The sequence below is a fragment of the Amblyomma maculatum genome, chromosome 10 (genome assembly GCF_055883805.1).
Source record: "Amblyomma maculatum isolate TAMU_Amacu chromosome 10, ASM5588380v1, whole genome shotgun sequence".
NCBI classification, from domain to species: Eukaryota; Metazoa; Arthropoda; class Arachnida; order Ixodida; family Ixodidae; genus Amblyomma; species Amblyomma maculatum.
In genome coordinates, this window is record NC_139353.1 from 9084642 (window position 1) to 9099256 (window position 14615).

Sequence of the window (14615 nt, forward strand, 5' to 3'; positions counted from 1 at the left end):
AACTTTTAGTCGAATTCTCTATGCAAGCATCTTTTAAGTCAGCGTTCCTTCATTTTTTTTGTATACTGGCCTTATCCACCAACGTGGGACACTACTCTTCGCTACAAAAAAGAAATCAACGTTCACTACGACAACATTATAGAAACTCTCCGTACACTTCCTCTTCCTGATAAATCTCTCACTACCACGCAAATCCGCATTCTTAGACGCATACAACTAAATACACTGCTTACTCCTGCCCGATCTTTTCTATACAGAACCATACATTCCCCTGCATGCCCAAATTGCCCAGAACACTATGCAAACTTGGAGCATTGCATCTTTTCATGCCCTGTCGCCCTCCAATCTCCTCACTTTCCACACCCTCCTCCCCCAACGTGGCGGGCTTGGCTAGCCTCTGACCAGCTGCAAGATCAGTTGGCCTTGGTGACCCTGGCCCAGGACATTCTTAACGCTTAATGTAATGCGTTAAATAAAGTTGTTTCCTCCTCCTCCTCCTCAAGCAAGAGTAAGTGGATATTGAGGTCATGATCTGATGCGATAAAATTTTTTGTCGCTTTCTCCGGGAATCAATAGCAAACTACCTTCTTCGCACGGAGTTATAAATCAAACAAATACCGGCCGTTTTCCCCCTCAGTTGTTCTGTTGATTACGAATGATGGAAGACAAAATGTTTAAAGACACTATTTATGAGAATAGCTTTCATGTCGCCAAGGGGTCAGGATACTGTTAAGCTCGCTGAGCTTTAAACTACCTGGGCAAGGCCTGCGGTCAGCCTAAACATTTTCTAACGTGCAGGACTTGTATTGCGTGTATTAGAAAAAAATGTCCTCCCAATACGCTATTGAATCTGCGCGGCCCCGGGCTGCAGCCGGAGTCGGCGGCGGGCGGTGCGCTCGTTTTTCCACCTGGCCAATCAATGGTGACCCAACGGCGCGAGCCTCTTTTCCCCTTCCTCTCTTCCCGGTGTCGCAGGCTGCTCTAGCCTGCTTCCCCAGCTGGCATTTCCTTGCTTCCCTCCGCCACCGTTCTCTTCTCTCCTTATTCTTCTCGTCCTCTTCCCGAACTTGAGTAAGGGAAGAGAGAAAGAGCGAGTACGTGGCGCAGAACAGCGGAGACCCAGTTTTCTCTCCTCACCTCCCCAAATATGGAACCCTTTCCTTTGTACTGGCATGTCTTTTCCCCTCTTCGATCACCTCCTTTCCGCGTCCCTAAGTGGGCCGGCCGCGGCCCCGTCAGTCGGTCCGGGTCGCGGCTACCTTTCTCACGTGCTGTCCCGACTGGTGCCTTCTAGTGGCGTTGTGTAGTGTGCGGCGCATGGGGGCGCCGTTCAACGGGTCTGTCCTACGTGGCTTGGAAAAGACGGAGGGAAAGTAAGAAGGAAGGCTAGTGTTTTGGGTACTCTGGACCGAAACGTCGTCACCGTTCAGCTGAGTAAGTACTATGTGAGAGAGAGAGAAAAAAAAGAAAGCCTAGGAGGCGTTTCTGTCATGCTGATTAAGGCGAATGAAAATTCACTCCTCGGTCTAATAGGAACGAAGCGACTCAGGCTATGAGAGAAGGCGTACTGGAGGGCTCCGGAAATTCCGACCAACTGGAGATTTTTAACGCGTACGGACATAGCTTAGTACACGGGCACCTTGCTTTTCCTTTTCACTGAAAACCGGCCTTCGAGGTGGGGCTTGAAACCTCGACCTCGGTGGAGCCACCACGGGGAGGCAAATCAGCTTTGTTTTATTTCATTTCTCCTTTACTTTAACTGCAGCGCTCCAGGTCTGTTCTCCCCCCCCCCCCCCCCCCCCCCCCCTCCCTTTTATAATTGTTTTCGCCCGCCACTCTAGCACACAATGAATGACTTCGTGGCCTCCGTAGAAAGATGTTGTAAGCGGAATGATGGACTCGTGATGGAAACACGTGCTGCATATTTCGGTATTTTAATGCTGTCCTGTCAAGGAAAAACGCATATGCATTACGATGGACGCCCTCTGCTCATCAGCTCTTGCGCTTGGCTGGCTGCTTTCTTAGAGCATCAGCTAAACTTTTCTTTGGTGTCGGTTCCTTTTCCTCTTGGGTGCCGGGATCGTTGGCAGATGTTAAATTTTCGGGAAGCGCACAGATCGCCCTTGGTCCTGCTTTTATTACTGGACACAAGTGTCCTTAGTGTTCGGAGTATTGTCTTTTTCCTTTCTGTGCCGCTTCGTTAGAGGCATCCTCCTTTTGTTTACTACATTGGCTAGAGAATGATGGTTTTCTTCGTTCATGTATTTGCATGTAAAGATGCTGCGAAATTTGTTTTTGTGTTCATGAAGCCGACCCACAAAGTAATACTGCATAACAAGGAGGGTGCCGCGGCTGGTTTATATTGTAGGGTTTCTTGCCCCGTCTGGAGATGTGTGGCGTATACAGGCCGACGGTTCGTGTCAGGTCAAAGAAGAAAAGTCTTAGGTCCTGGGACCTTTCACGGAGTGCTTTGGTTAAAAAGCGAGTTTTGTACTTAATGTTTATGTCTAGACATGATTAAGACATGTTCGATTTCAGCGAGAACGTATTGCTCGCGTTTGAAAGTTGATGCCGCTCAGAACTTTTCAGATGTTGCACCCCTCTCCGGTAGTGCCACTTTAGTCATCCGAATGCTCGAGAAAGTTTCAAGCTGCCTGTTGCTGTGTACAATGGTCCTCTAATTTACTGTCGTTTTCATCCAGGCTTGTTTCATAGAAATTGCACACTTCAGATGAGCTGGCAAAACTGCTCCGAGAGAAGTGCCAATCGAAAGACAACACGCCGGTCTTAGTGAAATCGTCTGGGAGCAACGAAGGGAACTGCAGTCGGCGTCTCGATGGACGAGTGATGTAATATCACTCAAGCGTATTTTGAGACTCGCGTGCGCTGAGAATATCACCGCTGTTAGTGCTAACCTCCCACTCCAACTGCTTCTTATATAACCGTCATTTTCTGAAGCGCCGATAGTTTCGTGATAGTGTGGCTTCGGAATTTAGTCAGTCCTTTCGCTATGTGTCATTCCTCGTGACAGCGTGAGGATGTGGAGCCCCATGTATTGGGCCGTGTCAAGCTGTCCCACGCTATACCATACCGCGCCGCACCATGCCACGCCATGTGATGCCACACCATACAATGAAGTACCATGCCATATACCTCAAACTATGCCGTTCCGTACCACATCATACCGTACTGCATTATGACATGCCATATTCTGTGATTCCTTTTCGTGTAATACCATGCTGCACAATACCATTTTGCAGTGTGTTGGTTTGCAGTTTAGAGCAAGCAAGAGTAGTCTGAGGTGTTGGCTTTAAAACGTGTCATAGAATACGCTACCCGCTCCTGTGAAAACGCATACGAAAGCTCGGTTTGTGCTTAATTGGTCAATGCGACATCTGGCCAGAGTAATTAATGCCATGCTAACATTCATTATGTATTCGTGCGCGCTCTTGAAGTGTGTGCGTGTAATTTCACTGTCATTGATGTGCCAAGCGTACGCAGTAGTAAAGCAGGAGTGGTCAACGGCTGTCTCTTCTTAATATTTTCTATTACGGTAAACATCGTTGCTGACAGCTGTCCCTGCGACAGTCGCAAAAAGAAAGTAAATAAATGGTTGCTTGATACGCCGCGTCTTCTCCATTTGTGCGTTCTCTCTTTTTCTACTGAATTCCAACACTTTAACTTCAAGTCGGTTTGTATGGCTGGAATAATATCTTTCGGGCCGGGTTGGATCCGTCTTTCAGCCACGGGCAGATAAAATCACTTGCTTCGAAAAACATGACCTTGGATGACTTTTCAACGAGGCGGTGATGCCGCTTGTCAGATGTGGATAAAGGTGTGGGAGGGAATGAATACTCTCGTGATCTGACTCTTTCCAAACTATAGTAGCAAGAACAAGCTTCATGCGCACTTGGTGTCTTCTTGAGTCTCGTGTTGGTTTCCAACGGCAGCGACATTCAGTTTATTCACTTTTATTCTTTTTGAAATTCGCCAATAACCTTTCGCAGACGGAAAGGTTCTGGAAATGTATGCTGTACATTCACATGCTGAGTGTGTGGAAGGTGTAAGCAAAATATTATAAAGTGATTTGTGAGCGGGAATATTGGTGACACCCACTAGAGAGGCCAATTTATAGAGCTTTAGAGAGGCCCTCAAAACGCGTTTTATCCAAATTAGGAATTAAGTGGTGAAACTCCTGAAGTATTTGAGAAAGTGCCCTCTATTGATGTCGTAATCAGTGGTGATAAATTGCCCCTTAGTTTCTTTGACTCTTCTCGGATTCACTCTTCGCTCTTACCGCACTGGATGCTGTGCGTCTCCACGGGCACTGGGAAGTCATGCAACTGGCGTTTATTGACCAGATTTTAAGTGTATGTCATTCCATGGTAGGCGATTTATTCCACGATATTCGCCTGAAAAATACGTGTGCCGCAATTATACTCTTACCTGATATCCGCGTGGCGAGCTGACGCATATTAATTAAGACGTACTGCTGTTTACCGGTTATAGAATAATATTATAACGATGTCATTGAATATGATGAAAGGAGTTCTTGCATAACTGTGGCTGGTCACTCATCATGCTTGTGGTACATTTTTAGAACACGATAGTAAGAATTTTGTGTGCATAGAGTAGCTACATGCATGTACTCAGTTCTCATGTTCGGCGCCATTTGTTAAGAGCCTTTTGCGGGTTGATCGTCACTACGCTGCACAAAAGCGACCAGTTATTTCTAGAGCGATTAGAATGTTGTCACTGTAATTGTTGCAAAAAATACCAATATATTTGTTCCTTGTGATCGTCGCTTGCATTTTCAAAGATGCAACTGAAATGACCACCAGACTACGGCTCAGCTACTCTTTAGAGCGATTAGAAAGTTGTCGCTGTAATTGCAGCAAGAAATGCCAATATATGTTTTCCCTTGTGATCGCCGCTTGCATTTTCAAAGGCGCCACTGAAATGACAACAAGACTGCGGCTGTCTCTGCAGCTCATTTACTTTTAATGTGCGAATTGCCATCTAGCACGATTTTTTACTTATTGCAACTTGATTTTCAATAAGAGTTGTTGTTCAGTACACAGGAATCTAGCAGTAAGCCGAGCTCGCGCACTTGGTCCACACCTCCGATAACATTAAACTGCATGAAACCACTCTGATACGCATACGTAATGCTTAAAATGAGCCCGATCAAATCGGACACATTAGAGACATTCATGATTCCAGATAGGCCTTATGCTAGCGTTATTAGTGTGTGTTGTTTTGTGAGTCGCGTCCCGTACGCGTACCACGCGAGCATTTGTCACTTATGTGGAACCAGCCTTGGTTGGTCAGCTAGCTTATTGGTTCCCTTACTAATTGTGCAGCTTTACGGAAGATATAACGTTGGAGACAATGTGCACCTTTACGGAAGATATGCAGTTAAAGACAACGTGTTTCTAACGGGGTTGCCATATCTTCTCTGCTCCCTCGCAGGCTGCTGCCGATGATATCGCTCAAGTTCCTGTACAGCAGCCCCCTGGGCGCCCTGCTGACGGGCGCCGGGCGCGGCGGAAAGTGCTCCGAAAGTGACGACCAGGTGGTGCCCGCCGACAGGGACCCTGCGGTGACCGGGGATCCTGCGTGGGCATCGTACGCCGCCTCCATACCGCGTGCACAGAGCTACAAGGGCGTCCTCCTGCAGGGATACCTTCTTCACCCGCACGTCATCCGCGGACTGGCCGACTTCAAGATCCGCAACGACGATGTGTTTATCGTCACATACCCAAAGTCCGGTGAGCCTCCAATCTTTCCATTCAGGATAAGCCGTCGGGTGCGATCGGATTCATCATCAGAAGGGTTGGGATAATTCAGTGGCTTCCGCCCAATCCCTTGTACTTCGTTTTTCTGGGCCTTCGATTTTGGTTTCGACCAAAATTACGCCCCCGTGATCTGCTGATCATAACGGCCAGCACATTCACCAGCGCGTCTGAGACTGAACTTAGCGACTGTGTTATAGAATGTGACAGGGCAATTGTAAACTGAGCGGAACCCGTCGTAGGAATAAGGAAGTGTGCATAACATAACAGTGCAGTCACAACTGTATGATATTGGGTGACTTTCGTGTATTACCTACGTTAGATTATACTGTCGCAATTATGTGGTGCAGTCGAGAGTTTTGTGGTATTGTGGATGATTATGATGATGTGGTCTGAATTGAGGCCCAGAAGTTATTGAGCAGAATATTATTCCTCGGCGCTTCGGAAGCGTCGTAGAGTGCTGGGTCTAGCCCCGTTCTGAACCAGAGTAGTGAAGCGTCTGTTTTTTGCTGACGGTGTCTGTGCTCAGATCGCTTAGTCTTGCATGCTCAGCGTGTCCAGACGTGCTCCTTTGGGCGCCTTCCAGTATTATATTATTGTCTCGCCTACGTGAGCAATCCCAATGAGCAGAAGTGTTACAATTATCGTAACAACTGGCGTAAAAGGCCAGTAGTTTGAAAGTGGAGCGCTAGCTATCACAGCCAGATATATTTGGTGCAAAACCGTAGCCGTATGCAAAATTTACGTACTAAGTAGTGCTAGGTATCATTCTAGAAATATGAAGTTCACAAGGAGTTCCAGACCCATAGTTGGTGGTCGGAGAACGCAAATGCGTAACAGCATTGCTTAATAACCCAGTCCGTTGCTGAGTTTGTGTGAAGATGTATTTCGCAACAACGTGACATGTATTTCTTTTTATTCCAACCCACAGCTGCCGTAAATTTACTTATGACATTGTGCGAAAGCACTCTGATGAGCCTGCATGCACAACAGGGCCCAAAGAAATTTCATGTAAGGATGCAATTCTCAGTGGAAGAAAAAGAAACGGGTTATGATGTTGCAAGCGCACTGATGCGTGAAAAATGGGAGAAAATATTTCAACTACAGAAGTTGGTATGAATGCTAACCACAGAAACCTAAACTGTGTGTCGTAATCTCAACATTATTATGTAGAGGCATTAAGATAGTGCTATGTGCATTTATTTACCAGAAATACCAATTTACTAAAATTTACTAGAAGTAACACATTCTAGGATGGTTTTACATACCTAATGGGAGGGAATATATATAACGTAATAATAACACAGAGAAAACTAAAGTTGTGATTGTTGTCGTGACGCATTCTTGTAAGCGGGGATTAAAGAACTGGCTGATGTGCTTGGTGATAGCTCACCTAAATAAATTCGAAAAATTAAAACGTAATCTAAACATTTAACTAAGTATTGCAGAACGTACTCCAACAAGCAGATGGCAGGCTCAGTGGGTTCCTCTAGGCAACAACGAACATCACGTGGTGAAATCGATCCTGGAAAAATGGAAGTCCTGAAGTCAACAAAAACAATTAACCACACCGATGAGCCACTTAAAGAGCGGAAGCTCCAACTTATGGCCAAAGTCGCAAAAGCCGGGTGGGGTGTGAAGCCTCAGGCAGGTGGTAGCTCCCTGGTGACATTGCAAGGCACTGATTTGTCGGGGGTTTCTATAACGTCAGCTGTATGAAAAGCTCCTTGCCTTTGTTTGCTTACATTAAACGTCTGTATGACGTCAGAAGTGACTTACTTCGCGGAAGTTGCCGGGAGCTGAGATACGCTGCTGCAAACAGCCTGAACAGCCGGCGAGAAGGCAGTACCAATGTTATGTACATCTAACATCCATCTGCCAAGATAAACCACTCGTATAGCAAGAGGCAAGATTCGTAGCAAAGTGTCGTACGGTATAGGAAAACCTGAAGGACGTTTGGCAACGGCTTCGTCTGTGAGCGCACATTTTGTGCGGAATTACAACAGCTTATCGTACGAGGAAATTTCTACCAAGCTAAATCGAACTAAACGAACTAAAAATAAGCTAAACCAGGGTAAACAGAACCCTCGCTCCACAATTCGGTTTGATCACCTTGAAAGTTTAGCATTTCTTTTAACCGAAAAAAAATGGTTGCTTTTTCTGGAAATAGTAACGGTGGCTTATACAATTCACAAAAACAGTAACTTTAATCTATCATCATTATTATCACCATCATGTCTCACCATGAAAATGTCTCCATGGTGAGACATTTCATGGTGAGACATTTTCTCTGCCCTACAGTGGCAGAACATGAAAATGTCTCTGCCACTGTAGGGCAGAGACATTTTTCATATTCTACCAACTAATCGGGGGCTGCTCCAGCTGCACACATTTGGTTTACACAGAAGTCTCTACACGGTTAATTTTCGTGTCCTGAAAACGCCTCTATTGCAAAGAAATAACAACCAGAAAAGGGGTGGTGTTTTTGTGTACTGTGATGATAAATATTCGCATCCGGCTGGTCTTCTTTGTCACATGTGAACGCGCACTCAAAGCAGGAAACTGCACACATGACCTTCGTGTGCCACCTACATCGAGTGCGCGTTTCCTTCCTGGCACGCTTACCATTACTGTCGCTGTCGTCGTATCCTTCGCTCGCTTAAAAGGCAGAAGAAATGATAATGCTCATTGCTTTCTCTGAAGTCTGACATATCGCTGCTATCACGTTCCGTCACATTTTGTGCGCGCAATGAAACATTGGGGAGTTCGGGCTATAAGCAAAACAAAACATTTTTTTTGTAGATGTGTCGCCATCCGTCGGTAAAATTCAGAAAACTGCTTAATTGAGCCTCTGCCCACCTTAAACCAGAATCGGAGGAGCAGAAAACACATCACATGCTGGACTCACCATAATCCAAAAATGGCTGCAGGCATTGGTGAGCATGGCCGATAAAAGTGTGTTGTGCGTTTAATGGAAGTGATTTTATGCCATCTTCCCATTTCGCATAGTTGCTCACGCATCCTAAGAAATATGACAAACCTTTCTAGATTTCTACAAACGATGAGCGCCCTAACTACTCGCCACCCAGGCGGGGCTATTCATGGCTTTTAAAATTTCCGAAAAGGTATAACAGTTTATTTGTGTAGTACAAATTCTATTAAACGTCTACTTGATCGCAGAAGAAATATCACTTCCCAATTTTTCAGGCATCTTCAGACATAAGAAAAGCAAGAAATGCATTAAATAAGCAGTGAATGTGAACACTTCAGTGCCTTGAATAGAGCAAGCGAACATTTTAGCCCTATTTTAGCCCCTGACTGACTTGGGTGCTTGTGCGTCATAAAAGACGAAACAGAATCGCGGTACCGCGCACATAAAAAAAAAAAGAGGAAACAGATGCGCATGTTCTATAGTGGTACTTTAGGTCCCAGTACCCGCTATAGCGTGCAGTGCAATCCCGTAATGATTTAGAAGGCCAATTTGTAGCAACCCATTGTTGGAAGTCTGAGCTCATATGAGCATGCGATTGTCTTTGTTGCGTTGGCCCCACTTCATATTACATCAATATCACCAGATTTCCTTCAGTACACTGTGTATTCACACTGTGTATTCACTGTGTACTGAAGTGCAAAATGACGCGATTTCAACCGAAGGCCGGCGTTTACAAACAATTTCGAAACCTTCAAACACGCCTATATTCACGGGCGAAAGAGCAATAAATAAGAGGCAGTATTCCATAAGAACTAGTTACTGATTTTTTTTTATTTCGTATCCATTTGGTCTCCCGCTTTTGGTAACTGTTGTTCGGTGACATATATGGGGCTTTCAAGCGTCCGTGGGAAGTGACCTGGCCGCCGGCTCATTGACGAGAAGAATTGACAGTTGGCTGCACATCGCTGCCAATGCTGAGACGGCATGTGGGGTTTGTAGCAAAGCCCGTGGTCGACGTGGACATCCGCTATCTTGTGATTTCTGCGACCATGCCGGCCTCGTCAGATGCTTGTACTGCTGTGATGTTACGCCAAACAAAATGAAAAAAAAAAAAAATAAGACGAACTGTATAACTTGTGAGCCCTTGTTGGGCCGTGGACCAGTCATAGTGTTGTTGTCTCGCAAAATGAGAGATTTCGCCACAGTATGTGGGGTGTGGGAGACGCCCGCGGTTGCGAGCCACGGTTTTGGGAAGAGACGTCAGCTCTGTCGGGCGCCTGCCTGTTGTCAATATTTCCCGCACACAGCCCACAGACGATTTATGATAATAATTTGCATTTGTGCTATATGTGCAGAGTAGATAATAAATATTTTTGTTCTCAAAGTATTTCAGAGTAGCAGCTTGTTACCAGCACATATTTTGTTACGCTAAGTTGCTGACAGCTTAGCGTCGTATAAAAACAGTAGTACAGCTTGTCTCAGCCCGCAGCCATGGAAGTCTTAGCAGGTAAACGAAAAAAAAAAGAGCGGGCACCGCCCTCTGCCCTTGTTAGTGTTTACACAACTGAATTTCATTTTTTAGGGTAGATTATATGCAGGACATCAGCTTTGTCTTTGTGTCTTAAGGCCAGTTTAGATGCTGGCGATTGAGCGAACTAAGCGACAAGCGGCAGAGCCGCAGAGAAAAATTTTCCGCTTGTAGGAATTGTGTCGCTCTGGCTACTCGAACAGCGGCGACAGGTGGAAGCAAATGTTGCCGCGGTAGAAATTTTGTTTGCATATGAAACATGCTTTAATTTGTACCGGTTACGTTGCCTTCTCGGCGCAAGTAGTACTAACATGTCAGCTTTGCATCCAGCCGAAGTGTTCCCAGCCCACGTATTGCAAGTTTTAGATCAAACGACGCATTGCACGTAAAAGCTTATCGCGGTAGAGGTCTTTTTAGCGAAGTGTCGTATGAAACTGAGGCACTTTTCTGAAAGATGTTCAGCGTGAAAAGGGGTCTCCAGGACATGTACAGATACATTAGTCATACACACGAGTACTGTCCTCCTTTCGTCGTAGCGGCATACACACATTCCGTGTTTTTATTAGCGAGAAAGCAACGTCCCGCGGCTGACTATAGCTGCCCTGCATTCACGTAAGCAGCCTAATCTGTTTTTCACCCGACAGTACCAGTTCTCCGACTCCCGGTCTCCGCCAGTAAAGTTAGTAGTGCATGGCCCGTATTTCGTTACCCCCGACGGCAGCTCTAGTTATCGTACCTACAGCCTGCACTATAACGCGATGCCGGTTGTTTCCGTTGAAGGCGCTCGAGGAAGGGTCGGGCGGCGGGCCGTGCAGGGGAGTTAGCGTAATAGAAAATTGCCCTCTCCTCCATATCAATAAACGGTCGACGAAGTGGATGTAAAACTAAAACGGTGGCAGTATAAGAGTCGGGCGACGTCGGAGGAGTAGCGATGAAGTAGGCGAATCACGTTCCCCTTTTGTCGGAAGGGTCGTACGAACGCGCGCACTGGTGCCGCCGCTTCCACATTGTCGATAGAGAGACCGCCAGTACGCACGGCGCTTCCTGCTTCCCCACTCGCTGACTTTGCCTCGTGTAATTGCGGGCAGTACTGCGTAGCTTACTTATTCGGCTCGCGCACGTTCAGGAGAGAAAAGAAGATGTGGGCGTGTGCCGACATCTGTATCTGCAGCCAATCGTTACTGTCTGAATGCCGCGCGGGACGTCGGCTACCGTTATTGAGCTATGGAGGGCATCCTGCCGCAGCTCTTTTGTGTGCAGATAAAAGAAGATCTAGCTGGTTTGCTGCGTGAATATCTGGACTGATAGCTTTCGCATTCTCTTGTTTGGGCACAAAGGCGGCTGCATAGCAGTGCGAGTGGGACAAAACAAGGATCGACAAATCTTGTTAAATACAGCCTCTGTGCGCTTACCTAAGTTTGTAGTGGATCAACTTTGATTTTTCTGCGACACCTGTAATGATAGTTAGTTTCTGTAAAGTTAACCAGCACTAGCAGAACATTTCTGGGGCAACGGTAGCAAAAATTGATTCCTGCATCATGAAAATCGTGAAGTGATAATAAATTGTGATCGAATGCATACGGAGTACGAGTTTTCGGATAGGGAGCCGCCTCCGGAGACGGAACTGTGCTTGTCAGCAGTCCCAACCAACGTCCGAACATATAATTCGGCATGGTCGAAGTGATGCGTCACACGACACAGAGTTTGATTAGAAGCTGAAACGCAAGGTGTCACCTAATTTCCGAGTCTGTGCGGAAAGGGCTAGAATCTCTCAATGTCGCTCTCAGAGCCCCACCTGCGGCAGAGGTGCATTTGAGTATTTGGTGCATCACTAAGGGAAGGGGCCTTCGCTATTTTTTTTTAGATCTATTACTTACAGAGAGTGAACGTGCGTCCAAAGCGCCTCTCCTGAGGTATTCACGGGGCATCAGTTTACATTTCTGATATTCCGTACGCATGCGCAATAAGCTATTGCGTTAGTCAGCTAGCGTTACCGTAATCATCCCAGCATCATGTTGCGGCGTCTACCTATCGACTGGCGACTGTTCGGGGCGTGTTCTTTTTCGGCTATCCTGAGCTGCACACGACTCGCTGAGGACGCACGCTGTTATACGGGCGTGCGCGGCGCCCGTGCGGCGCCGACTTCCCGGCTTTCCTGGAAATGATGGGAGACGGGGGACTTTTCGCTTCTTTTCCTTTTGTTATCCCCTTTTCTCTGCCCCTTGCTCGGTCCCCTTCTCACGTTTTTCGTGTTTGGTTGTTACGGGCAGTGGCTTTCTACCGGGAATTTATCTGCTTCTGTAGAAACGAGGTACAAGCGGGTTTTTAGGGGCTTGGCCAACCACACAGCACAGGAACGTCGCATCTGTCGGTTTCATATCATTCGTTAATGGGACACGGGGAACAACTTCGCCAAATGTTAGCTATCAGTAAAATTCTGCTGTTTCGGTTTTTGTGGTTCTGTCGACATTCGTTGGACATAAATATAGTTGTTACTTATGTATATTGCATTTCAAAATTTCCTATTATTTTTCTGTCATCCTATTTTAACTCTTGTAGACAATAGTGACTTCGATTGGGTCATCGATATTGTACGGACTCGGCGATCGTTGCAAGCATGAAGATGGTATTATGGTCTAGCATAAGGAATCCGCGCCTCAATCGTTTTCCATCACTTCGATCGCTGTTGTTGCGCGTTCTCCAGGTTTGACATTGCAATTGTTTGCCTTTACTACGAAGGCAGGCAGATAAAGTCCTGGATGCAAAAATAAACTTGTGTTGATGTCCTAACAGGCATAAAGAGCAATAAGAAGCAGACGGGGGCAGGATATGCAGTGCGGGGAACAAAATAATCACCGGACCGGTATGTCATAGCGCTGAAAGTTTCCTAGAGAACACCGAACACAAGGCCCCGTAGAAGACGTACAGCTTTTATCAAAAGTTTACAGCCCAGTGGGTCTGCTTCTGAGCGATACTATGCGGCTCGTAATGCATCCCCAAGTTTCCATACTTGCTGAAGGCAAGAATATTTTTCGTCCTACCCTCTCCAATGGCTAGGACTTCCACGATTATTACAGAAGTCATATTATACGGCCTAAAAGCAAACGTTTAGGGCTGTAAACTTTTGATAAGCCTGTACCTGAAACTCGAGACCGGAAAGCGTGGCGTGACATGGTCCATAGGGTCGCGAAGAGTCGGGACACGACTGAACATAACTGAAACTCATTTATTCCATGTAACAAGGGACACATTGCAGCAAATCATTCCTTCTTTTAATCTGCCTGACATCCTCACAATAAAAGCGATTGGGCACCACGTATTTACGCCGCAGCTGCGGGTTCACGGTTGGAGCGCCCATATAGCATATGCGAGAAGTGTGGAGTGCGACACCGATGTCACCGGGTGCTCATCGGTTCTCAAATTACGTAGCGCTTTTACCCTGGTCATGTGTTCGGCTGGTCCTACAGGGTCACTTCTCTACAGGCCACACGCACGCATGCCATGGCTCTCACTGGCCATGCCGCCTTGGAGCGATCAAAATAATTTCAACAACGTCATGGTAAACATGTCCTGTGGCACTTCAGTTGGTATGGGAGTCTCAGTTATGGGACTCCTGCTCAAATAATGTTACCGCGGTGAAGTGCGTAAGGACACCTGGACGGCCATTCCAGCTATACTGGCCAAACACGAAGTATGTTGTCCAGCACGTCCTGCTTTATTTCAGTTCCTGTTCGAGGCCATGGTTTCAAGTTTAGGTATGAGGCAAAACGTGACGAAGTAGCGCGCCTTAGGAAGGCACTGCGATAGCGGTGCGTTCTGAACGCATTGCGCATGGATGGCAGTTGATGAAGGCAACGGCACGCAGTGCACTAGCGGTAGAGTGGCAGCAAACCACGAGAAGTGATCGACTTCGGCGACGGCATAGAGCCCTCGTGAAGCCAGGGGCAAGCGAAGCTGGCCTGTTCGCATCGCGGTGGCTTTCAAACCCAGGCTCGGCTCAGTTCGACGGCGCTTATTTTCTTTGCTTTCTGTGAGACGAACGCGGAATCAACGATTTATCGTCGGACTGAGAGCAGTAGCAGTCCTTAAACAAATCTCTGCAACCAAGATATATTTGCGCATGCACTGCACTTACTCGCCGTTATTTGTGCGATACTACAGTGCACTGATGGCCTGATGGCCTTTCTGACTAAAAAGTACTGGTGGAGTTGTCGTGAGCGCCTCCTGTATTTTTCTGCCGAACGTCGCATTATCGCAGGCGAAGCGGTCATGCCAAGGCGGCCAGCTCTGGATCGATGTTGTCCAAAATCGCGCCGCTTTTTCACATTCTCAAAAAGAAAGAAAAGCTACTGAAAACGCA

The 14615-nt window shown here is 46.7% G+C and overlaps 1 protein-coding gene across 3 annotated transcripts in view; it reads left to right on the forward strand.

The window, feature by feature from the left end:
- Nucleotides 1–14615, forward strand: part of LOC146175531 (sulfotransferase 1B1-like) — a 206541-nt gene that overhangs the window by 160098 nt on the left and 31828 nt on the right. For all 3 annotated transcript variants that reach the window (XM_084581923.1, XM_084581921.1, XM_084581920.1), the window contains one exon: nt 5473–5771. In XM_084581923.1, the coding sequence (XP_084438049.1) occupies nt 5483–5771 (289 nt within the window). In that variant the 5' untranslated portion in view covers nt 5473–5482. The remainder of the gene's footprint in view (nt 1–5472; nt 5772–14615) is intronic.